This window comes from Epinephelus lanceolatus, chromosome 4, assembly GCF_041903045.1.
Source record: "Epinephelus lanceolatus isolate andai-2023 chromosome 4, ASM4190304v1, whole genome shotgun sequence".
In the NCBI taxonomy this organism is placed as follows: Eukaryota; Metazoa; Chordata; class Actinopteri; order Perciformes; family Serranidae; genus Epinephelus; species Epinephelus lanceolatus.
In genome coordinates, this window is record NC_135737.1 from 42,438,823 (window position 1) to 42,464,697 (window position 25,875).

Here is a 25,875-nt window from a genome sequence, read left to right on the forward strand (position 1 = left end):
GGCCGTAAGACAGCTGCAGTACATCCAGAATGCTGCTGCTCGGGTCCTGACCAGAACCAGGAAGTACGAGCACATTAGTCCTGTGCTCAGGTCTCTACACTGGCTTCCTGTGGCTCAGAGAATAGACTTTAAAGCAGCTCTGCTTGTGTACAAGTCTCTCCACGGCCTAGCACCAAAGTACATCTCTGACATGTTAGTGCCATATGAACCATCTCGGACTCTGAGGACCTCAGGGACCGGCCTCCTGCTGGTGCCCAGAGTCAGGACTAAACATGGGGAATCAGGATTCCAGTTTTATGCAGCTAAAATCTGGAACAGTCTTTCTGAAGATGTGAGACAGGCCTCTACTCTGACAATGTTCAAATCTAGGCTCAAAACAGCTCTATTTCACTGTGCATATGACTGAAAGGATCTTATCTGCACTCTTCTCTTTTAAAGTTCATTTTATAATGATTATGTGTTTTTATTTTGTATTGTGATTTTAATGCATTTTCTTGTTCTGTAAAGCACTTTGAATTACTTTGTGTACGAATTGGGCTCTACAAATAAACGTGCCTTGCCTTGCCTCATAATAGCGTGCACAGGGGCCCCTTGTAGCTACGCCACTGCTACACTTTATTTTTTTTTATTATTATAATTATAAAACTATTGAAAAGTTAGTGTCTGAAAATATCACACACTCTAAATCCACTATGTAAAACACAAAACGTAGCAGTATATTATTTTAAAAGTCCTCACCGGAAGTGTCTCTGTGTGTCGCGTGCACCTTAACGCCGGTTCCCGCCGCTGTGTCGGCAGTCGGTCGTACCGGAGAAACCGGAGCGCTGGATTCAAGTGTTTAACCCGGTCGTGTGACACTGAGCCGCTCGGTTCCTGCAGGTAGGAAACATGTAACACACACTACACTGTCAGTTCAGGTACACACATGCAATGTTTGTGTCACCGTCTCCTGCATCGAGTTCTCAGGAGTGTTAATTTAATTTCTTGTCTCGGTTGCTCGGTCGGTGAGGAGCGACACAAAGCCGCACATCAGCACCGGACTATGTCTCCGGTCCCACAGAAGCAACAAGTACCGTTACCGAGGAGTAAAGTTAGGAGAAGTCAACTATAACATACATGACAGCAGCAGTAGCTCCATTTACAGTGTTCCTCATGAGCCAGTCAGTCGCATTGTGTCGCTACCGTGCGAGATTAATGGATGTAAGTAGCAAGCTAACTGTTAGCAACTAGTTATCTAGCTGTAGTAACAATACACCTTTGGTTACCAACGTTACGCGCAGAACTCCATTCAAGAAAAGGTCACCTGAAAGAAATTCAGTTTTACGTTACTTATGGATGAAATAATGTGTCAGTTAAAGGTGTTTGGCATTTGTTATAGTCCACTTTTGATTTCGGCGTTGAACCAATACAGAAATTAGCGTGCTGTTAAATGAAAATGAGACCTGGCAGCGCTCCTTCACTGTAAATGTCGACAGCAAATAATGCGTCATACGTGGATTTAAGTTGGCATTTAATTTCAGTGAGTGCCTTTTCGTGGGTTATATGTAAGCCGAACCAACCAGCTGGTCCCTTATTTTTAAAATATGTATGTGATAATTAAACTGAGTGACATATTTGAGCTGATGAGCAACACAGTAATAAAGTGCTGGAATTTTGACTGGAGTTTGGTGTGACACGTCCTGAAGCCACAGGTTAGTGTGCGCAGGCGGTGAAATGGGTCAGGAAGGAGCATATTTGTTGGTCTAATCCTGCCTGGAGCATCGTTTTACAGTACCTCGGTTAGACTCCAGACTGGAGTATATTTAGGCCGCCTAATGGTAGGGTTTATTGTGTAGGGCTGCATTTACTGCAGATTTAGTTTTTCCACCCCCATCTCCTTTCTGCTTGGTTTGCAACCCTGTGCCCTTGCACGGACTGGGCTATTCATGGGCATGTTTAACTGCTGGGTGCATGGTGGACAATGGTGCAAGATGTCACAGTGCTGTATTACAATAATAACAATATAATAATTTTTATTTATAAAGCACTTTTCAAAGTTACAAAGTGCTTTACATGTCAATAATTAAAACAGACAAGACATGAAAACAACAGCTTTTACACAAGTAAAATCAGGAAAGGCTCTCCGATAAAAGTATGTTTTGAGAAGGGGCATAAAAGAGATCACTGACTTGGCTGACCTGATTTCCTCGGGGCCCTGACAGCAAACGCTTTGTCCCCTTTAGTTTTCAGTTGGACCTCTGGAACAGACAAAAGACCTCAACATACGTCCTGGTGTGTACGGCACTAAGAGGTCAGCGATATAGCTGGGAGAGAGACCATGATGAGCCTTAAAAGTCATCAGTAATATCTTAAATCTGTTCTAAAACATACTGGGAGTCAGCGTAAAGACGCTGAAACTGGAGTGATGGCATCATGTCTCCTGGTTCTGGCACTGGTTGTACATGTGTGACATTGGAAACCTTGTTTTCAGTCATCATGATAATCATCGTGGTTATTTAGCGTCTAACCAGTCACTTAATGACTTGGCTTGTCCATTATAACAAAATCCCTTTTATCCGCCCACTGTACTACATCTTGCATGCAGAGCTTGGCCTCATAATATTAGTGCAGCAACACAGGCTAGAGTCCTTATCTGTGTAGTCAGAACAAAATAGTAGAGCTCAGTCGTCAGATTTTCTTATTTCCGTGAATAGCTGGTCAAACAGACGACCTGCACACCAATGTAACTGGACTAGAAAGCCACAAAAGGGTCCACAGGCTGAGATCCATGCCAAAATAGTCAGTTTATTGAAGCTGTCTGTGCACAAAAAGGGTGCTCAGAGTGCAAAAAAGATAGAGTGAATGAAAACAGCAGCAGAGTTTCAGTCCTTGACTATCATCAGTGCAAACAGATGAGGTGACATTCCTTGGTGATGCCGACTGTCTTTTTGAGTCACCATTTTGCACAAACCTTGAAGAGTTAATCTGTCACTGACGACGCAAACATACAGTGTTTTCTGCAGATTGTGCCCTCTAAGTTTGTGCAACACAGCACTTAACGTTTAAGGTTTTCAATAAGATTGTTGCTGCATTTTGCACTTGTTTCGGGACATGATGGAAATGACTAAATGATGTCAGTCTAAAGTAGCCAGGTCACACTGAAGATGGCAGACCAGAGGTAATTTGCATTAATGGCTGTGCTAATGCAGTGAATGTCAGATATTGATGATGGCTAGAAATATGAAGAGCATCTGAAGGAGGCTTTTTTTTCAGGTTAAAGGCATGTTTTAGTTTCTCCAGAAGAGGGAGGGACGTGAGGAGAAATTTCATTGCTGACTTTTTTGGATAGTTGAGTCATTGTTTCAGCAATTTTTCAGGCAAAAATCTCAAAGATTTGCTGCTTTTCGTCTTCATTTCATAATAGTAAATGAAAAGCCTTTTGGTTTTGCACTGTTGGCTCAACAAAAAAAGCAATTTGAAGATGAGACTTTGGCCTCTGGGACATTGTGATGAGCAATTTTCACATTTTTTGACATTTTATAGACTAAATGATTGATCGATCATTCAAATAATCTGCAGATCGATGCCCTAAAAACAACAGGAAGTTAGTTATTTAGTTAGTTATTTTAGTTCGGGTGCAGATTTTGCCCACTCATCCAAGCTCAGCCAACACATGAGGCAATTAAGGTAACCAGTTGCAACAATATGCATTAAAAATTGCTCTGCCTTTTCTCTCATGACTCAGTCAAATCCAAACACACAGATATTATACACATATTTTTAGAGTCAGTGTGACTTAACACCTCCTTGTGATTTCATTATCTCTGAATACATTTTCATAAACCCTATTAGAAATGATAGAAAGGAGGTGTTTCTAATGACTCCAGAACTTGCCTGAGAGTCATGATGTTTTCCTCAGCATCAAAGTAATCCAGTGATAGTCCTTCGTACATCCATGGGTATTTGGCGTACTTTAAGTGGTGCCAGTTTGGCAAAATTTGAATAAACATTGACTAAAAAGTGAGCCTCCAGTTTTAGCCGATAGCATACGTCTGTGATTTGAGGGGTGAGTGGGACACAGTTGTCTCAAGTTTGTCTGAGGGAGTCCGACAGTGTCACATGTTGAAAACCTCTGTGTTATAGCAAGAAAACAGCCCTGAGATAATCACTGTCTAATGGTATGAAATTGACAAAACTAAAGTTGTTACCACACTATATACATTCTCATCCGCTCACTCCTTGTGTCCAGACTGCAGGGATGGGCCGTGGAATGGATGGCTGACGGAAAAGGACAAGGACCAATCACATGATAAGATGCTGGCCCGTAACCGCTTCCTCCTCCTGGTGGCGGTGGGTGGAGCCGCACTGGCCATCATCAGTCTGAGCCTCCAGTTCTGTAAGTGCGCCGTGATGTTTGTGATCCACTTGACTGCTTCACATATTCACTCTGTCTCTGACGCCCTGGCCCAGTATTCAAATTTTAATGTGAAAGACAGCGCTGTGTTCAACAGTTCTTGTGTTTGCATGTGTGTTTGTGTTCATACATGCATATCCTTTCATTGCGTTCCCATTCAACAGACCCCATTCATACCAAGACAAAGCACAATCCCCTATAGGGTTCCTATAAATATCCAGCTCCAGCAGCGGGCCTCTGGATATTCTGAAACCTTTGGAGAGACTGTGGCAACACACATCAGCTGTGGAATGCCTAGGTGTATATACGATTGTGTCTTTGTTCAGCATCTCCTGTAGGTATTGTCTAGATGGTGTATCCCTACCAGCCGCAGTGAATGCAAGGAAACCACCGCTCAGCAAGAGGAGACGCTGTCTGTTGCACTGGAAATGATTTGCAAGCCTCGCAGGCGTGATTGGAAAAACAGTGGGTGATGAGGCAGGCGGGGTGCACAGCACAAATGGAAATTTGTATTTTCATGTAAAATGCGAAAGATTAAGCTACTTTGTGCTCGTTTCCTAAAAACCCCAACGCAGTGGAAGCGTTTGTGGTGATAGTAAGTCTTTGTCTGGACAAGCATATAGGATTAGAGTCGCATAAACCATGCTCTCTCTCACACACACGGGATTACATGGAATTCAGTGCGACAGAGCTGATATTTTGGACTGCATGTTTGCCAAATTTTCATGAGCTGTCCTTCATCAGCTTTTTTTACGACACTGTCCCCTCGTTTCAACTCAAACTGGGATGCTGAAAGCGTTCACTTCTTCATCATGTCTCCTCTGCTGTTGCTTTAAATGCCCTGCAACATCATGTATAAAAAATAGCAAGAGCAAGTACGCTCTCACAAATACTTGTCCAGTGTTTGAACTTTGCGACCCCAAATACACACATGCCTCCCCAGCCGCTGCTCCCTCCCGCCTCCTCCACGAGATAATAATGTGTACTTGACCGCATAAGAGGAGGTTGCTGTGTAAGTTATTATTAATGCCTCGCTATCAAACCCACTCTCATCTCCTGCCCTGTAATCTTCTCCTTTTGTAAAACTCTCGGAGGCAGATTAAGACGCCGCGATGAGAGAACTGGGTGTGTAGGTATTTGCATACATGCCCGTCTTTGAGAGTTGATACTGTCTTCTGTTTTTTATCTTCACAGTGGAAATGGAATTGATTAGTAGGGGTGTAAATCACTACTTTCACCATGATGATGGACAATGATTAGATATTTGGCGATATCACAAAGTCTGCCATTTTGATTTGATTCAACTCAGGGGCCTGTGGTCAATATGAGACGATGTCATCTGTCCATTTAACACAATCAGTTACAGAAGAAGCTGCCAACCATTTCTTTTTTACTTTCACTCTAACCCAAACTAGGGCTGTGCCATATCATCTCGTTCATGACAAAACCCGTATAATTTTAATATGATATGAAATGTTCATATTCTGATACTCGCGATATTTCAGCTTCTTGACATATTGATGTCATGCTGTCACCCACAGCAACAGTAAGCATGGCTGAAAGCAAATTATTACTGACTCTGCAGTGGTTCCAAAAAGAGGAGCAGCTTCAGTAGTGTGGAATAAACTGTGGCGTCCTGAATGTTTTATGAACAGCCCCGGACTTCTCAGACTCTTTTAGTGACTTACCGCTCAGAGGGAACTCATTCAGCGGCTCCTCTGGCAGCAGCACAGCGTCATTTTGTCGATTTTGTCATAAACCTTTGGTAATGTAAACCTACGTGATGCTCACAGTTCGACAGAAAACATATATGTGACTGTGTGATAGTTGCTGTATCATAACAGCCTGCCAGGTTACAGTGTGATGATTAGAGGAGAAATGGCAGAGCATTAAGGTCCAGGTGGAAAAAAACAACTCAATCATTTAGGATTTTACTAAAAGAAGGAAATCACCTGTTGATTTATATATATATATACATATCCCAGGGGACATTTATTGTATTTGGGAGCTGTTTAAATGTGTAATTTTTGGTAGATTTTTTTAGCTGAACTATTAATATTGTATACAGAATCTGAATCTCACTCTGAGTTACTGTTGTTCACAAACTAAAGAAATGAGAGATCATTTTAGTTATTTCTGAATATTTGGAGGCAAACTGTAAAACTGTATCACTTATTTTGCTGCAGTTCTGTTTTCTTAAATTTATAATACATTTTTTAAATAATTTGTAATATCGTCAAGAATAGCATTATTGCAAAAATACCCTGAAATTATTATTTAATTTAACTTAATTATTATTATTGGCTATATCACCCACCCCTAACCCTTTCACTGTCAAGATTCATAGACAGAAAATGTTTTTTTCTAGTCACCCATTTTCATCTTAAGCATTTTTACGTTGCTGAAATTAGCCTAGTGGCTAGCAGACTTTTCCTCCACAGCTTGACAGATGTATTTATACTCTCTTACTGATCATTGGCAGAAGAGCACAGTTGAATTTAGTGGAGTGAGATGCCCGGCTAGGCAGGTGAGCCAAGCTTCCTGAGTATTTTATCTCATAACGGCACTATTTAAACACATCGTGCTTTGTCTGTTGACCTGTATTTTCTTTGTATTTCTTCCAAAATATTTACAGTAAATAACATTAGCGTCACTGTCTTGGTTGCTGGGCGTTATCTGTCGGGTCACTGCTGTTTGACAGTGACACAGAATTTCAAAATAAAGGCTTAAAGATGATGATGTGAACCAATGTTTTCACTTTGCTTTGATGATATTTTATCACTGATTGCTAAATCGACACATGGATAAAGATTGATGGATAGTTACACCCCGTCTGATGAGGTGTTTCGTTTTATGTAAGGGACATTATTTGTTGTGGGATGGTTCTTTTTCAAAACTGCCTCGCTTTAGTTATGCTGAAGACACTTTAGAGAAGGATTTTGAGCCATTATCCAGGAGAAGCATGGGAAGAAAGCATATGGGATTTCTCCTCATGTTTAATAGATGGTCAGCTTCTGTTTTTGTTCCACGTTTCTGTTCAGTTTTTTAAATCCTTGTCTGTAGTCTGTCTCTGCAGTATCTTCTGTCTCCAACCCTCCTCCCCTTGCTTTTTAGAAAAGCCCATTCATGTATTTATTATTGTTTGTTGACCATTACCATGAGAGACTGAGTGACGGGTGGTGATCGATGGTGGAGTAAATGCCTCTCTCTGGCTCCAGGCTACCTCAAATAAAAACTGGGATGGCTGCGAACACGGCAGCAAAGGGCGCAGTCGCCACACTGATTGACACACGGGGGACTCCCTGAGGAAAGTGACGACATAGCTCAGAGACACTCCAGAGAGGCCAACTGCAGGAAGGGGAATCAAAGTGGCTGAAACACAGAGAAAGGAGACTATTTTGAGATGTTAGCAGCCGTAGTAGTGAGAGGAAAGGTGAAGCAGAGCTTGATGGGAGTTAAGTGCTCCAGGAGTGCTGGTAGATTCACAGGGAGAGGGGAATGTCATGGGAGGATATAAAAGGAGAAATAAAAAGGCAGGTTGCCTGTGAGCGATGAGAGAGGTTTAAGCACAGTGATAAAAAGAGCTGGAATAAAATAAATGCTTGTTTTAAGGGAAAAGAGAGACAAAAGTTGTGCACTTAAGGCCCACACATACTTCAAACGAAACGCCGTCCAGACAGTTTGAGAGCGGTGAAAATGTCTCATCTCCAATTTTGTAACTTTTCCAAAACAACAATCCACTAACAAATGTCGTGAAGTGTTAAATAGGCAGGGCTCCAAGCACTTTGCAAATTCTTTCCTCCACATTCCTCACATTCTTACTTTCTAGTGTCGGCACTCACCGTTGGAACAGACTGATTGCCCCTGTGCTTTCAGAGAAGGAAGGGGAGTGCAACTGGAAGCTGGATACACTTCTCTACAAAAGGCCGACCTTAATTTTGCTCTTAGATTATTTTAAACTTTAACTTTTAGCCACGCTATCCCAAGGCTAACTCAGGGCAGAGAGCTGTACTTCTATGGTAAATATCAGTGATGCCTGCTGACTAGTGTGGGTGTGACTCTACACAGAGGTCATGGTCTGTTTCATATCCTGGTTCAGGACTCATGGATTGGAGTGTGTTCAGTACAGCAAAAAAAACAACCAAACAAATGTGTAAGGATCTGTTTCTTTTCATTTTTTTTAACAGACAATAGCACAAATGTCAAAAAAAATTAAAAATAAAGAACATTTTAAACACTTCTGTATTACACTGTGTCAACACTGTATGGACACTTATGATGAACATACAGTAGACCAGTCTACAGTGAAATACCTCGTCAACTTTCAGGCTAGCTGCTGTGAAATTTAAGACTCTGGCAGTTGCCTGTTGTGTTGTGAACAGCTCAGGCTCATCCTACATCCAGGACACAGAGGCATCTCAAGAATTATTCGTGGAATGGTGAAAGGGTCACAGAAATATACGTATTTTTCCATGAATCCATTTTCATCTGTAGACACTTTCCAACTCCTCTTGGGTGACCCCAAGGTGTTCCCAGGCCAGATGAGATACGTAATCCCTCCACCGTGTTCTGGGTCTGCCCCAGGGCCTCCTACCAGTGGGGCGTGCCCGAAAAACCTCTAGCAGGAGGCACCCAGGAGGATCCTGATCAGATGCCAGAACCACCTCAACTGACCCCTTTCGACACTAAGGAGCAGCGGCTCTGCTCTGAGCTCCCTCTGGATGTCCGAGTTCCTCAACCTATTTCTAAGGCTGAGCCCAACCACCCCATGGAGGAAACTCATTTCGGCCTCTTGTATCTGCGATCTCATTCTTTCGGTCATTACCCAGAGCTTATGACCATAGGTGAGGGCTGGGACGTAGATGGAGCAGTAAATCGAAAGCTTTGCCACCAAACCGCCGATCCATCTCACGCTCTATTCTACCCTCTCATGTGAGCAAGACCTCGAGATACTTGAACTCTCTCATTTGAGGCAGTCCACCTGTTTTGGGCAGAGAACCATGGCCTCAGATTTGCAGGTGCTGACTCTCATCCCGTCCGCTTCACACTCGGCTGCACACCACCTCAGTGCATGCTGGAGGTCACGATGTGATGAAGCCAACAGTACCACATCATCTGCAAAAAGCAGAGATGCAATTATTAGGTCCCCAAACTGGATATATACCTGCACATTTAATTAATATAACTATTTGCTTGGAAAAGCCTTCAAATAAATTCATTATAACTTTGAAGATAGTAGTGTGCTGGAGGACCGTCTTTATTACATGATACTCAAGAAGAAACACAGGTGCTCTTAAAGAGAAGGGTCAGCACATACGAAGAAAAAAATGAACTTCAGACACTCATGCGTGGAGCAGGAACAGATGCATTTGTCATTGTAGGCATGTAGTAATGCTGCTGATGTGAGCACTTTTTAGTAAAGCTTCACAGAGCAGCTGTTTTGGCTTTAGACTCTTGGTCTTGTTTCCTCTTTTTCTGTGCCAACTACACCAAACTACAGACGTGAAAGGGAAGTTGCACTCACATTCATATCTACTGGCAATTTAGAGTTCCTACTTCACCTAATAAGCATTTTCCACCCTGTAGGAGGAAACGGAAACATGTAGAGGAAACCCACAGAGATATGGTGAGAGCACACAGGAAGAACCGCCACACAGGAGGGCTGGGGCTTATCTGTGCAGTGACAATGCTAACCACTGTGCACTTTAAATACAGACTAAAATTAAATATCAGATCACACTCAGTATGATAAGATAGTCTGTTCTATAAGATTCAGAACAGCATGTGGGCAATCAGGGGTCTTATCAGTACACTCCCAGCTCTCTCTGTGTTGCCTAGCATTAGTGCTTAATTAAATGTGCTGAGGAGAATGTTAATCTGTGCTCGGATACGGTTTGTATCCATGCGGATTGTTTATAACGCCACATAGCGCTCCCCTCTCCAGTTGTGAATAGTTTTTGATTTTGATTAGTTCCCTGTGAGCAAGAGCCAATACATGTGATTCTTGTTGAACTTTAATTATGTCTCCGCTCTGACTTTATACGAGGCTTTTGTGCCCAGGTGATGAGTGCACGTGACAGAAAATGTGATGGGTAAAATCTGCCATCAGAATTAGAAGGTCTGTTATGATGGACAGCTGCAGGCTGCCATGTCCATCCACAAACACAGTACTTATACTCCACCAGATAGGAGGAGACACTCCTTAAATTAAGGTCAAACCACATTCTGTGAACACCTGTTTATTTAGGATGTGATGATGATTTGGTTCTGGTGCGCCAGGGTAGACATTAAGCTACCGAGCTGTCATCGAAATGGTCACTGCTGTCGCCGCACACCTTCTCCTCTTCCTCGTCGGTGGTGAGTTTATTTAGTATCTTCAAATAGAAAATCAACATGTTTTTATTGAAGACTTTATTGCTCAGCATCTGGAACATCTTTACACGGCTTTCACCGCTTATTTAACTTGCCGTGTTGCTCTAGGTGTAGTCTCCAGTGTCAAACAAGAAGCAGAATTTACAGGGTGTCTTAAAATGTCTTAAATAGAGTTTTCTTAGTATACGGCCTTAAAAAGTATTAAATTGTCTCAAATTCAAATTCCATGGGTCTCAAATGTTTTCGGTCACGTTACAGCAAAAATGTCTCCAGCCTGACTGTTTACAATCATCTTGTTTCCATTGTCTGTATCGAGGGTACGTACAGAGTTTGGCAAGCGAGCCCTTATGTCTGCAGCTCCTTATATGTGGAATCTTCTGCAGAAGGACTTAAAATTGCTCTCATTGGTTCCTCTCTGTTGCAGGATTTTTGTACACAATCTTTTATATGTCAATGTCACAGTGTGTCTGAGCCGGTCCTTGTAGTCATGTGTAGTTGCTGTTTTTGCATTTTCATGGTTCACTTCTAGTTTATGTTAACATACTTTTAGGCTTTTCCTTGTAGTGGTTGTGTTTTCTATTGCTTGTTTTAGAGATTTACATTTTTATTCTGTATATTTTGATTTTTAATCTCAAGAGGTGGTATAAAAAAGGTCTTAGAGTCTTAAATTTAACTTGGTTATATCCAGGGCTGCCCCATTATAGTCGACCAAACGTTAGTCGACCAGAGAGGTCATTAGTCATCAAGATTTCATTGGTCGCTTAGTCGCAGAAAAAAAAAATCCCTAAAAAACAAACATTAAACTCTATTAGGAGGTGTGCCGTGTTAAAATAAATTAAAACCTATATGACTAGACCATGTGGGAATTTAATTCGAAGGGACAGACACAGGAAGTGGCCACGCTCAGCAGTCAGAGTGGAGTCAGGCTACAAACCAATCACAGCCGACAGATGTCTTTTCCTTCTTCAGTAAATATTCAGTCTGATAAATGTGGAAAAGTTGATCATGTTAGTGCAGGGCTACCCTGAGCTTTACATCTGTCCCAGGGATGATAGGCCTACACACTTTTAAACAGCTCTTGGAAGAAGATCAGCTCTGCACTCAGGATTTCAGGTAAACAACGCAACGTGTTGCCACGCTGGTACCAAAAAGGCTCAAGAGTACCGCCCAGCCATTTCCAGGTGGTTCAAGATGCAACGTGTCCGGCCCCTAATTTCCAGGGCTGGTACCAGCGGTTATTCCGCAGGCTAGTTAATAACATGTCGGGCAGGAAATCCAAAGTGTGGGATCATTTTGAGAAGGTGAAGGACGAACCCAAGGTGATATGTAAACTCATCTTCATTGGTCGACTACAAACATGACGTATCATCTGAAACATGGAAGTAGCTACATGCCCATTAGCCCACAGCGTCATTAACAGGCGGCTCGCTCAGTGTGTGACGTGCACTTGGAGATAAAATATAGGCCTATATTAATGAAGGTTCATTAGTACGGTTTTGTATTTCTCTGTAATGTAGCACAGTGTTAACAATGTTACTGATATTATTCTTTCTCACACCTTTAACTCAAACCACCAAAATATATCATTTAATAATGAAATTAATATCATAAACATGCGGGTGACTAGTCGACTAATGGCCCTAAATGACGACTATTGGTCAACTAGGAAAATTCTTAGTCGGGGGCATTTTAATGGACAACTGGAGGCTGCCGTGTCCGTCCACATACACAGTACTTAGTTTGTGTCAGTATTTGTCACAACCTCTCCACTTGGTTTTGGTCATTACCTTCGTGCTACCAGCACAAAACCCCTCAGAGTCAGGCCAGACCACATTCCGTAAATAACAGTTTATCACCTTATCGCAGTGGTGTTTGCAGGTAGATGTCAAACTGTGTCTGTGTGTGCATAATGATGGGTTCCACAACATGCTGGTGGAGGACTTAACAGGGTGTACTATGTTTAGCTCTGGAGTTGTGAGCTAGGATTCATGCATGTTTGTTTATGTGTGTATGTGTGTAAGTGGAGTGTTACACTATTAGAATTCAAGATAAATGATGTACAAGTATCAAACTGAGCTCCCAGCTTCGTTGAAATCCCTCTCAGGCAGCCTCCTTTTGTGTCTTTAAGATCTCATGTAGGTGGACACAAAGTTGGAAACACATTTTAAGTCCTAAATGCTTATTACACCGGCCACATTTAGTGTGGGTGCATGGATTTGTCATGTCCTGTTTGGGCTGCAGCGAGCTGTGTGTCATTTGCTGTGTGTGCACTCAGTAGTGTTTGGCAGCGAGTTACAAAAGCTCCATTGTGTAGGTGACTGCGGCTGAGTTGGCCTCCAAAAGTTTGGTTAGTCCAGGCAGGCGTGTGTGTGTGTGTGAGTGTGTATGTGGATGGGTAGCTGGGGGTGGAGGGTGGCAGTGTATGGGGCACACAGTGTAGAGGGGGACAGGTTGTGGTAATGAATGAGCTCCAGTGTGCGTGGCTGGACCTCAAGCTACCAAGCAGTCGTCAAAATGGTCTCCGCTTTTGCCGCACACCTTCTCCTCTTCCTCGTCAGTGGTGAGTTTATGCTGACATCTTCATGTAGAATATCAACACTGTTTTAATGAAGACCTTTCTACTACCTATTTGGAAATAGAGACGGTATTCACATGGAGTTCACCACTTATTTAACTTAAAAATATCTTGTTGTGCTGTTCTGGGTAAACTTCAGCAGAATTTGGCTTTGTCTGACTTTTATTATGTCTTTGCTCTGACTTAATACTAGGTGTTTGTGCCTTGCTGATAAGTTTCCCAGTGCTGCTGATGAAGTTTGCTCCTTAATCACTGTAACTATTAACTAACAGCCATGATTGAGATCACATTGTCCAGTATTTACCTTCTTCTGTTACAAGATAGTCAGAATAAAACGCCTGTTTGGCACCTTCTTGTTACCTTTTCAGCAACTTGTGCTTCAGTATTGTCAGCTGTTCAGATGAAGTCATACAATAATGTCTTGCTGTTGAGGAGAGAGAAGTGAGAAATGGCTTTAGAAGAAAAGTCTGCTTCCTGTAGATAAAGGACGCCTGGCTCCATGAGACAGCTGCTTTACGGGTTATACTGAACATTTTGTCTCATCTTATTTAGTCCTTTAAATGCATGTGAATCTCAGTTTTATTTTCTAAAGCAATATGGTACATTTTCTTGAACAATTTGCATTGTATTGAGGTTTTGTATAAGCATTAGTGATGCTTGATTTTATAGTGATGCAATCACGGTTTTGGGGCTGCAACAAAATATTTCAGCAGGTACTATTCTCTTGATATTTCTTTTGTTTAACTGATTAATTGTTTGGTCAATAGTGAAAAGTGGCTCTCACATTTCCACAAGGTGACATATTCCTATTGTCCCACCAACGGTCCAAAACCCAAAGATATTAAATCTGCCAAAATGCAACACAAAGAAAAGCAGCTAATTATCACACTGGAAAAGCTGGAACCATCCAAAAATCAATGTGACGCATCAGCTGTGGATTATTTTTACAAATACATCTGGGGTCAGCAGGAATCTGGGATAAAAAGGCAGAATTTGAAAATACACCCTCCTCCTGCAGCTCTCCCCTCTCTGTCCTAAGCCCCTCCCACCAGATGACCACGGGCATATGCATGCTCTTCGTACTGTAACCCAGCGTTTCCCATACACTGATTTTTTTTAACCCTATTTCATTGTATTCCCACCCCCCCTTATCCTGGTTTCTCTCTCTGTTTATCAGACCACAAATGAGACATGAATTAGCAAGCTAGCCCCCCCACCGTCATTTTGTCTGCTCCTCGCTAAAGTGGGTTGCTTCGCCGGCAGGAGAGCATGAAGCAGCTCCAGACTTGACCTTTGGCTCAATTGTGGTGGCTCAAATTCAGCCAGCGCAAACCCCGCAGAGTTAGGTCTCACAGCGGGCTGGTGGACAACAGCAGCAGGTCTGACCAGTGTAAAGGCAGCAACAGAAAGTTTGCTTATGAGCTGGGTAGTTTGGGGTGTCTGGTCCTCCATAGCTGGGGTTTGCACCGGCTGGATTCAGGTTGCTGCAGCTGCTGACTGGGCCTGCTGCCCGCTCTTCTCCTGGCAAGGTGGTCTGCAGCTGTGGGCAGTCAGGCGGAGGACACACTGGGATTCGAGGCTCTAGCTAATGTTAGCTGCATAAACGTAAGCATAAAGCCACAGCTGTGAGCCTGTAGCTATGGTTACAGAAGGCTAAACCATAAGCAACATTTCTCTCCATCTCTGAAACGCTTTGCTGATATTAGTTGTTCTATTAGACTCTTTTTTTAAAAAGTCTGTCTTCCTTTTTTGGGTTGCTTTGCAGTGTACGCAGTTGTTTACAATTCAGGCTTTCACCAAAGGGATGTGCACATCTGCATTTGTAGAAATGTCAGTAGGAACACCCTCTCTCTGAAATGACCTGTGATTGGCCAAAGTCACCTGTCACCAGCTCGAGGAGGTGGTTTTCTCTCGGTCTGTATGAATTACAATCAGCTCAAAGATAATTATTGTGTTTTTTGCCAAATGACACCAAAATGAAAAACAAAAACGATTTAGTCTATAAAATGTCTGAAACTTGTGGAATGCCTGTAACAGTCTCCCAGAGCCTAAGGTTATCTCTTTAGATTGCTTTGTTTTGTCAGACAAAAGGTCCAAAGCCCAACAACAACTTTAACAATGATATAAAACAGAGAAAGGAGTATTGGTGTCAGACTTTGTTGAGTGCTATCACTAAAACATGATCCTGGGAACAGTTTTATAGAGCAAACACGCTTTGCACAAAATGTCATGTCCGCAACCCAGTGAACTTTATGAGCTCAGCTGGAGAGATGAGGGAATGGAAAACTGTGTGTGTGACGAAGAATGCAAGAGCGAAAAGAGACAGTGTACTTTTCACGCTATGTATACGCCTATACTTGTGTAAGTAATTTAAGTTTGAGGGTAGTTACAGCGATGTGAAACCATTAGCTCTTTGTGCTTTATGATGGAACAGGCCTGGCCTCTCCTCTTTCTCTGCAGCAGGATGTTATATTTGCATAGTTGACTTGCAAGCTTGAATTTCCCTGTGTGTGTGTGTGTGTGTGTGTGTGTGTGTGTGTGTGTTTGTGTGTCTGTGTGACATACGTAGGATTTGGATATTCCTCTTGCCAAAGGGCCATATGGGTTCAACTTCTTTTTCTTCAGAGTTGGATCTTTGTGAATGGGCCTTCCAGTTCCCACAACATCTCTGCTCTTATTGGACCTTTTCTGCCAGGGGTCGCAGGCCACTGGTGTCCGGGCAACGCAGTGAGGGGTTTTGCGGTACAGAGCTGTTGACATGGAGATGAACTACAGTTGTGGATTTCTTAATTTTAGCCACTGTGTCACTGCTCCGTCAGTTGGTCTTTTTACTTTTCTTGGTCCCATTTATGAAGTACTGTCTTGAAATGTTTCTCAGCTCTTTACATTTACGTATTAGATCCTTCCTTTAGATCCTGTCAGTTGCCAAAATTACTTCCCCTCTCTTCTTAGCCGTGCTGGCAGTGTGGCCCAAGGGATCACAGTGTTGGTCTGTCAGTTCAGCCTTTGTTCTGGGCTAAAATATTTAAACAACTATGGGATGAATTGCCATAGAATTTTGTGCAGACATTCATGGTCCCCAGATAATGAATCCTGTGACTTTTCCTTTAGTGCAAAAAATAAAGTTGACATTGCTTTCTAGTTAAATATCTCAACAACTGCTGCACTGATTGCTATGAAATGGTCTCCAGGATAAATCTAAATGACCTTAGCAATCCCTTGGCCTTTCATCAGACGCCATCATTAGGTCAAAGTTTGCACTTATACGGTGAAGTATTTCAACACTCAGTTTGTTTCAGACATTCATCCTTCCCAGACGATGTGTCCTAATGACTTTAGTGCCTCTCCTGATGATTTATCTAATGTCACTATGGATTATGGATTCATTGATCCATTATTATGGATTACGGAACAGGCCTACCGGGCATAGGCCCAGGGGCCCAAAGTGTCAGGGCACCCTGGCCTCCACCTCCAAAATGTCACTCAAAGAGGTATGTACCAACCAGGAAGAGACTCAGAATAATCAAAAGAAACATGGAATGACTACAAAGAGAAGCAAACAATTGCAAAGCCATCTAAAACAGCTGCAGAGACACAAAAAGACTACAGATAGACACATTGAAACTCAAAGCATCTACAAAGTGACTTAAAATGTCTACAAAAAGACACAAAATAACCAGAGAAGTGCAAAGCAACTACAAAGAGTTGCAAAATGACTACTAAGAAACAAAACAACTACAAAGAGACACAATGACCACAAAGAAATACAATAACCCCAAAGAAACACAAAATGACCATACAGAAACACAAACAATTACACGAAGACGAAAAATGACTACAAAGAAACAAAAGAATGACTACATAGCAGCACAATACAACTATAAAAAGACTCAAAATGACTACAAAGTGGCACACAATGACCACATAGAAGCACAAAGCAACTACAAAGAGACTCAAAATGACTACAAAGTGGCACACAATGACCACATAGAAGCACAAAGCAACTACAAAGAGACTCAAAACGACTACGAAGAGACTCAAAACAACTACAAAGAGACTCGAAACGACCTCAAAGAGACTCAAAATGACTACAGAGACTCAAAACGACTACAAAGTGACACATAATGACCACATAGATACACAAAGCAACTAAAAAGAGAGTCAAAACAATAACAAAAAGAGGCTAAACAACTATAAGTTCTGTGTGTCTCCCTCCTACGTGGGAGAGGTGGTGGGGCCTTTTACATGTCTGTATCTAGGGGCCCATTGTCTCATGATCTGCCCATGACCATAAGAAACTGTTGGATCAAGTGCTATAAAATCTGGTGCAGGTGGTCATGTTGCCACAGGCTGAATTGAGGCTATTGTGATGATCCTTTCACTTTTTATCCAGCACCATCATCAGGTCAACACTTAAGTTTATGACCAAATACCTGCTAAACTAACGACACTCTCATCAGCTGTGCTTTGTGTCTCCTCTAACTTTGATTCATTTTGTCTACAGTGAACCTGATCCCCACCACTCCCATACTGGAGGAGCGCCCCTTCCAGGCTGCAGATGGAGGTGTTGGGCAGGCTCTGGGGAAGAGCAGGAAGAGAGTGTTCCCCGCGCCTCACACCCAGGAGCCCAACCCCGTATCTGAGGCTTACGGTTACTGTAACACCCCGAACCGCACCGAACATTCCTGGGAAGGTGAGGGGGCTTAATAAAGACTGTGAACCTGTGGATGTGATATGTGATGTTGACCTTGGTTACATCTACGATTTGTGTTTCCGGAAGTCTTAAATATGAACTGATCTGGGAGCAGCAATAGGCAATGAACTTATTATGTTAATTCTTTCCACTGTGGCAGCAGCAAGTGTCGCAGCATCACTGTTTCAGAGCATTAAAAACAAATTTGGATCAGTTCTCCCACTGCTAGAATCACCCAGTTTGATGGACAGTGCATAAATACTTAATATATTAATAATGTCAGATTTAGTGTGTCAGGACTCGGGGGATGTGTTAATTGTGCGAAAGTCATTTTCAGTAGATTGCATCATCCATAATGCTGCAGTGCTCCCTCTCTATAGCACAGTGGCATGGAGCCCTGTGTTTTTTTTTTCCTTCATTGAAAAGTCAGCAAAGCCCGAGGCAATCATATAAAAATCCTTCACTGCCTAAGACAAGTTGCACCAGCCTCCGCTAATTGAGTTTTACTCTGTTTATCTCCGGATGGCAGTTTAGTCTCCAAAGAAGAAAAATCCATTACGTCTCTTTGATTTAGATGGAAAGTTATTGAAAATCAATCAGGAACAAGTTTTCTTGTTTCAGGTGGTGTTTTTCCTCCCAGTGACATGATCATTTTCTAAGTGTCCTGGTTTCTCCTATCTACTTAATTTACTGTTAAACACAAACACACTCAGAGACCACAGTCCATTCTCTGCACTCACAGACAGTGAGCAGATTTGTTTGATGTTCCTCGGGCTGCTGCTGCTGTGGCGTGGCCAAAAGATTTGTTAAATCAATATTTGCTTTTCTAAGAGGTGACGTGCATTAACTCTCCTGAGCACTGTTTCAATTTCAGTGATTTAGTTTTAATGGTTAGAGTAGAATTAGGTCTTCAGGGTGTTTTAAAATAAGCAGGTGATTTTCGTGGCCACTAGGGGCGGCGAAACAAGCTGCAGACACAACACTGGCATACTATTACCATTCAAGGTTTTAAAGCTAACTTTTTTGCAAACATTTGCTCTTTGGCACATTTAGCAGATACAGTGAAACACTGTATGTTTTGGTTCTGTCCACCTGATAAGTCAAACACCCCTTTCTGACAGTCATGAGCTGGCTTGGCATTGGTTTGGTTTGAGCCGTCAGACCAGTACAGCAGGGATTTGCATTTCCATTACTTGGCGTGGCATGGCATGTCTAAACTGACAATGGAAACACAAATCGTCGCAGCATGGCTTTACTCAGCGCAGCCAAGAGTGACAATGGAAAATGGGTGAAAGTCCACTATTAACCGGTCTGTTAGGTCAGTTCTTTTCTCCTCCAACTCCTGAGAACAACATTTGGCTTTGTAGTTGCTAAATGCTCCTCCCTGTATGGCAGCTAATTGCTACCTTAGTCTGTCCACCCTTTGGCGCTGGACAGGTGGTGTAAAGGTTGCTAACAAAGCTTTGACCCTGAAAGTATCTGCCTGCTGCATCTCAAAATGAGTGTAATAAGATTCAGTTGTGGGTTGTAAAACCAAAACAATGAGCTGAAAAACATTAAAAGCTTCAGTAAAAACTGTGGATGCTGACGAGAGTTTCCTTTGACAGGTCACAGTCCTGCTGACTACAAGCTGCTGTCTGTCCAGGTGATGATTCGCCATGGTGACCGCTATCCACTCTACTACATCCCCAAGACCAAAAGGCCCGCCATTGACTGCACCTTGTCCGTCAGCAGGTACAAACATGTTTACTACAATGTATTTAATACAAGCATGACATGTAGCCTTTTTACGTCCTAGTCAAATTTGCACATACTGTGGGAATAAATGACGGCACGGAGGTGCAGTGATTAGTATTGTCACCTCACAACAACAGGGTTGGGGGAACCCCTCTGTGTGGAGTTTTCATGTTTTCTATCAGCATGGGTTTCCTCCAGGTACTCCAGCTTCCTCCCACAGTCCAAAGACATGCAGGTTAACTGGTGACTCTAAATTGTCCATAGGTGTGAATGTGAGTGTGAATAGTTGTCTGTCTCTATGTGTCAGCCCTGTGATAGTCTGGTGATCTGTCCAGGGTGTACCCCACCTCTCACCCAGTCAGCTGGAATAGGCTCCAGCCCCCTCTTGATCCCCAACTGTCCTTCCATTTATACAGTTTTCTCCACATTTTCTGAAGAGGGTGGACATGTTGAAAGGAATCTTTTTTTTTTTTTTTTTTGGCAGATTTCTTGGCCATGTCAACCCAGTAGTTGACTGGAAAGCCTCAAAGTGACAGAAAAGTAGCACTGTATAATTACAGATTTCTAAAAAAAGAAATTATTTGTGTGATCTGGAATTGGGGACATGTTAAAATGGTACCATCGCCTGAAAGAGCACAGCACACTGCTGCTTAAGAAAACGAATGCAAAAGGCACGAAATACAAGCTACAAATCAAATATCTCCACTGAAAAACATGCTGCATTAAAAAAACAACAACTCATGATATTGTTGCATTTAATTGCATTATATTGCAGGCTGTTTATGATGATTTGACTCATTGTGCTGTAATTAAGTAACACTATGAAGACAGCAAACAGGAAAGAAATGAAAAGTTTAATGAGGAACACTCCTACACTTTTCACTGGGTTCTCCAGTCTGAAGATAAAGGCTTTATTCCCACAGTTTCAGTTAATCCAGGTCAGAGTTAAGGGCACAAAATGCCACCGGGATTTTAGTCGGCTTCCCGAGCAGAGCCCCGGCTACCTCTGTGTAATGCCTAACAAGGAGACCTGCTGGAAAGTGTGAGAGAGTGAGACACCAATTACTGCAACAGCTTCTCATATCCTCCGACAAAAACTGCCAGCTTGATAGCTGCTGTCAGAAAATGAGCTGTGTGTGTTAAATAGACCGCAGTATTACATTCTTTTTGGTGGTGTTTGTGAGGCTTACAGGCAGCAGTAATGAATTTGTTTTACATTCCAAATATCCGGTACAAGCATTAAACTGAGGAATTCAACAATTCCCCCGGTGTCCCAGCGTTATTGTGTGTGTCAGTGGGAGCGGGTGGGTTTGGTTTGCTACATCTGTTCTGCTGTGCTTTGGTGCAGATGGATACACAAAAATGCAGACGCATTAACGTGTGTGTGTGTGGGGTCTGTTGACGCAGAGTTATGAGGGTCTTATCTCACTTGATTTAAACAACATGCTCACTGAGCAGCTTTGGTGAGGCAGAACTGTCGCTGCCGCAGAAACTCCCCACAGAACTGTGGGTAGAAAAATACATAAAAGCTCAATTATTAATATCGTTATCTTCTTTAATTCATTTTGCTCCGTTCTCTCATCTGTATCTTTTCCTGTCTGTATCTTTTTTTTTTTTTTTTTTTTTTTTTTTTTTACGGTAAGCAGCCAGGCTCTGCTCACACTGGCTCTACTGCTCTTTCAAGTGGGCTGGATGAGAGTTCCTGATAGGAAGTTATTAAAGGCCAGGATGCCTCTGTGCTCCAGCTTCAGAGGAAGCCTGAAATCAGCACTTTCACACCTGCTTTCTGTGTGTATACATTAACTCAAATATATGCAAACTCCTCATGTGGATACACATTTGTGCTAAGATAACAAACTGCTATTTTTGAAACCAGAATATTTAGTCTGGCGGCATGGCTTTTGATGTGAGCACACACACATCCTCTTGGATGATTTATTTAGACCATACGGTCAATAAATTCCCTGTGACCAATCCCCTTTTCTGGGCAGTGTACCTGAGTTCAGATTTAGCCAGTGACTTAATTTTGCACAAAGCTTTCACATCGGCTTTGCACATCTGGACGGAGTGGGCATGCTGTAATCCTCAGAGCGGGCACGGTGACACACAGTTGCATTTCAGATTGACAGGATGCAGATAACCTGCTATGGACATCTAATTATTAGATATTGTCTCTACCCTTGATCTTTGAACTGGAGCTGAAAGTAAGCCATCCAGCAAATGAGACGTATTATGGACGTTGGGTTCCGTTCAGAAATTGAATTGAATTGAACTGATGTAGCCATGAGCTTACATCTCCTCCCTTTGCTCAGGGAGCTGCTCCGTGGCCAACAGTCGTACCCTCTGGCTGGAATACTGCGCTCCCTCCTTGTGTGAATACATCAAAGTGTGTGTGTGAAGTAGGGCGCTGCTGCAAAAGGCATTTTTGGCTCAATAGTAAAATTATTAAAGTCGTCCTTCACTCAAAAATGTGCTCTTCTCATATGTCCTCTAAAATGTCTGACCTTGACTATACTGCCTTGTAACTGTGCAAAGTTTGTCACGAAGGGGGGCGATGTCTGTGCACTTCTCTTAAATCTGAGATTCAAACATACGCCGGTCAAGCTAGATTGGGTACATCACTAACATATAAACCAATCGCTGTCTAATACAGGAAGCACATAATGACAGGGGAAACAATACCAGCAAAGAAACATAGAGCTGACTTGTCAGTACAGATAGCGTTAGCAGTTAGCATTAGCATAGTGAAAGTTTTGAGAGCAGTTTTTGGTTGTAAACTGGACCCTGTAGCTTCCCTTCACTATTTACTAAAAACCCCATCATAGCAGATGTTATTGTGAGTTTAATAATCCATTAATGCTGTGTCAGCCACTGCCAGTTAGCCTACAAGCTAACAAAAAACACAAACAATTTAAAAATGCTAACTACACTTGGTATTCTGATACGTCCGCTAGTCTCAGACTTTAGTCCCCTTTTCATAGTTTCTTTTAATTTTATTTATTTTTATTAAATATTATGTAGGAAAACCATGATAAAGAATATAAGTATCAGCTTAGTCCACATTAACATTTTTTTGAAAACAGGGTTTTCCCCTCGAACATCCTCAAAAGAAAAAGTCCCGCCCACATCAGCTCTGTAATGAAAAAATCTGTCTCAATGAAAACACAAAACACAATTGAGGTGCTGTCAAGAGCCTGCCAAACTAACAGGCAGTGATACAACTGTAATCCTAAAGCCACACAAAGAAGAAGAAGATGCTGACCAATCAGAAGCATGGAAAATAAAAAGCTATTAGCAGAAGGCTACCTGGAGCAGTGACCTCCATAACACATGCCAACGCCTCTGTTCTTCAGTATAGTGGAGGAGTAACTGTACATTAATGTGTAAAAGTGTAAAAAAAAAAAAAAAGTCCTGTCCGTAAAGTAAGAGCTGGCATTATTTTAGTCACATCTGCCATTGTATGAAATGTTGCTTCATTTGTGATGCTTTACAAAGGAGATGACAGCACACACTCTGACATCTGACAAAACAGTTTCACAAGATCTGTTTTCAGTGACCTAAAACGCAGCTTGCAATTGGACGAAAAGCCAAAACTTCTAAAATAAAAAGTACATTTTTAAATATACCCGTGTATGTGTGGATAAGGCCTAAGTTTTTGAAATTTGTTTTCTACAAAAGATGAGGCGTAACGAGGTGATTCATTTAAAAGCACACCAGCCAAACAGTAGAAAACCTTGTGGAAAGCAAGATGGAAATATGGCATTTCAGTTTGCTTCATGTTTTCATTGGTGGAAGGTTCCAGTCTCCTCATCACTTCACACTGATCTGATGTTTTTGTCTGCTAGTTTTTCCTCTCTACAGTGAAGTGGAAGCTTCTGTTGGACGTTTAAAGCCCAGTTCATGCCGATGATTCAGGACATGACAATCAGTTTTAGAACGTTGCAGCGGTGTGAACTGGCCGGTCTGAGCTCAACTCAAGCTGGCTGATGTTGTCACCTGCAACTCAGCTGGTCAAATCGCCTGCAGCTGGTTTTAGAACATAAAGCATGTATCCTGTCACCAATCAGCTTGAGGTGGAGTTTGCTCGTCAAGTCAAAATAACCACAGATGGGGCATGTTCGCTCCGTCCCTGCCGAGCCCTCTATATCTGTCCTCATGTGTGCCAGTGTCGCACGGTGGGTCACTGCTGCCTCCACACACACACACACACACACACACACACACACACACACACATTCTCATTGACTGATAGTTGCACCCATTATTTATATATGTCTGGTTGTATTGGTGTGAACTGGCAGGTTTTCAAACCGTTGCAGAATGCAAGTTGTTGCAAGTTTCAGCTTGTCTTGTGGTGAATCTTTGGTCTAAACTCACTCCAAAGTCACTTGCTTGATGTAGGTCATGATTTTACTGTTTCCATTGCTCTTTGTTGCATTTTGTTTCTGTGGATAGATCAACTTTTCCAACTTGGCAAAGCCTAAAACACTTCTCATGACATTTCTCTTTTTGTATTTTAATGCCCAAATTTGAAATGCCCATAAAAGCTGGTGAATGGAATCTAATTTACTGTGATCATGTTGGCATGCTGAGGTTAGCATTTAGCTGGAAGCACTGCTGTGCTTAAGTACAGCCTCACAAAGCTGCTACCATGGCTGTAAACTCTTCATCTGATTTAATAGCAGCTCTTCTCTTTGAGACGGAGTAAAGATCTGAGGAAACTGGAGGTACACAGACACACCACGCTGGGGCTGAGTGAGTTCAGCTGCAGTGTGTGTGGATTATTAGTGGTTTGAACGTGCTTATTTCACAGGCAGATTGAATATTAAAAGCTTGCTAAATATTCTGTGTGTTCTCATAATGATGTAGGTAGTTGTGTTTTTATTTAGACTGGGGTGTAATTAAAGAGATCTGAACTAGCATATGCCCAAGGCTGTCTCCGCAGAGAGAGCTCAGTGTGTGCTTGCGTGTGCGCGCGCGTGTGAGCTGGCACCAGCTCGCCGACCCACTGTCTCCGTCTGCGGTTAACTGAGCTCTCTTTAGCAGGGAACATCTCCTCTCTCTCTTTCCTCTTCATCTTCCACCAGTGCAGTCTTTGTCAAGGTTTTTGTCTTTCTGCCTCCCATTTACTTTAATCTGCGTCTTGCACTCCCCCTGAGTTTCGACCACATCATCTCATTTGCCTTTCTGCTTATGCCTCCCCCTCATTTATACTACCTCTTTTTCCTCATCTCTCCATCCCCTCCTCCCTCCCCACTAATCTCCTTCCCTGTCCTATCCAGTGATAATAATCCCCGCTTAATGTAATTGGGCTCTGTAATCTTTGGTTAGCAACAATCATCCTAATAGACAGCCTGGCTGGCTCTTTGTCCACACTAGTGTCCCCATCCGCTGACGTCTAGTCTCCCACTGTAGCCAATTAAATCTAGACTGCCCCAAACTCCCCTCAGCTAACTGATCTGCTGATGACAGAGCAGAATGGTGCACTGGCTGCCACAGTATCTCACTCATTTCACCACTCCCATGCGTTCATGCGCCTAGTGCTGCATATATTACAGTTAAGTGAATATTAAAGTGCAAGTGGAGAGATGGTGACAACAGCTGCTTATGCAACGTGACAACAAATCCCCTCAAAAACACAAAATGTAGGCTCGTGTTTCCAGGACCAGAGGAGTGTTTTGAAGCTTTTCCTTTGGACAAAAAAGGGAACTGTCAAGCTATAATCGTCCTTGTAGGTAGTGGCTTTAGATGCTAGATTGCGTTGACTGTGTTGAGTCAGTTACAGTCACAAGCAGGATTTTAATGGCAGAAGGTCGTTTTTTATGTCATGTTCCTGAACCACTCCATGATCACTATGGAAACTGTGTGTGTGTGTTTGTGTGTGTGTGTGTGTGTGTGTGTGCGGGGGCTCCTTTAATCTGAGCGAGCTGAGCTGCAGCTCCCACAGATTTGTTATATTAAACTGTAATCTTCAATCATCTCTAATCTATCAGATCACCGACTGCTCCTCTCGCTGCCCTCGTCCCTGCGCGTGTCAGTGTGTGTGTGTGTGTGTGTGTGTGTGTGTGTGCTCGTATATGTGTAAATATGTGAGTGTGTGTCCCA

At 42.5% G+C, this 25,875-nt stretch overlaps 1 protein-coding gene across 2 annotated transcripts in view; it reads left to right on the forward strand.

Annotated features, from left to right (window-relative positions):
* Window positions 1-765: 765 nt before the first annotated feature.
* The window catches only part of pxylp1 (2-phosphoxylose phosphatase 1), a 29,588-nt gene continuing 4,478 nt past the window's right edge, over window positions 766-25,875 (forward strand). Inside the window, exons 1-4 of one of the 2 annotated variants that reach the window (XM_033630610.2) lie at window positions 766-879; window positions 4,229-4,375; window positions 17,845-18,033; window positions 19,641-19,767. In XM_033630610.2, coding sequence (XP_033486501.2) covers window positions 4,294-4,375; window positions 17,845-18,033; window positions 19,641-19,767 — 398 coding nt within the window. In that variant the 5' untranslated portion in view covers window positions 766-879; window positions 4,229-4,293. Of the gene's footprint in view, window positions 880-4,228; window positions 4,376-13,170; window positions 13,326-17,844; window positions 18,034-19,640; window positions 19,768-25,875 lie in introns of those variants that run through there. The other variant, XM_033630609.2, reaches the window with a different exon arrangement.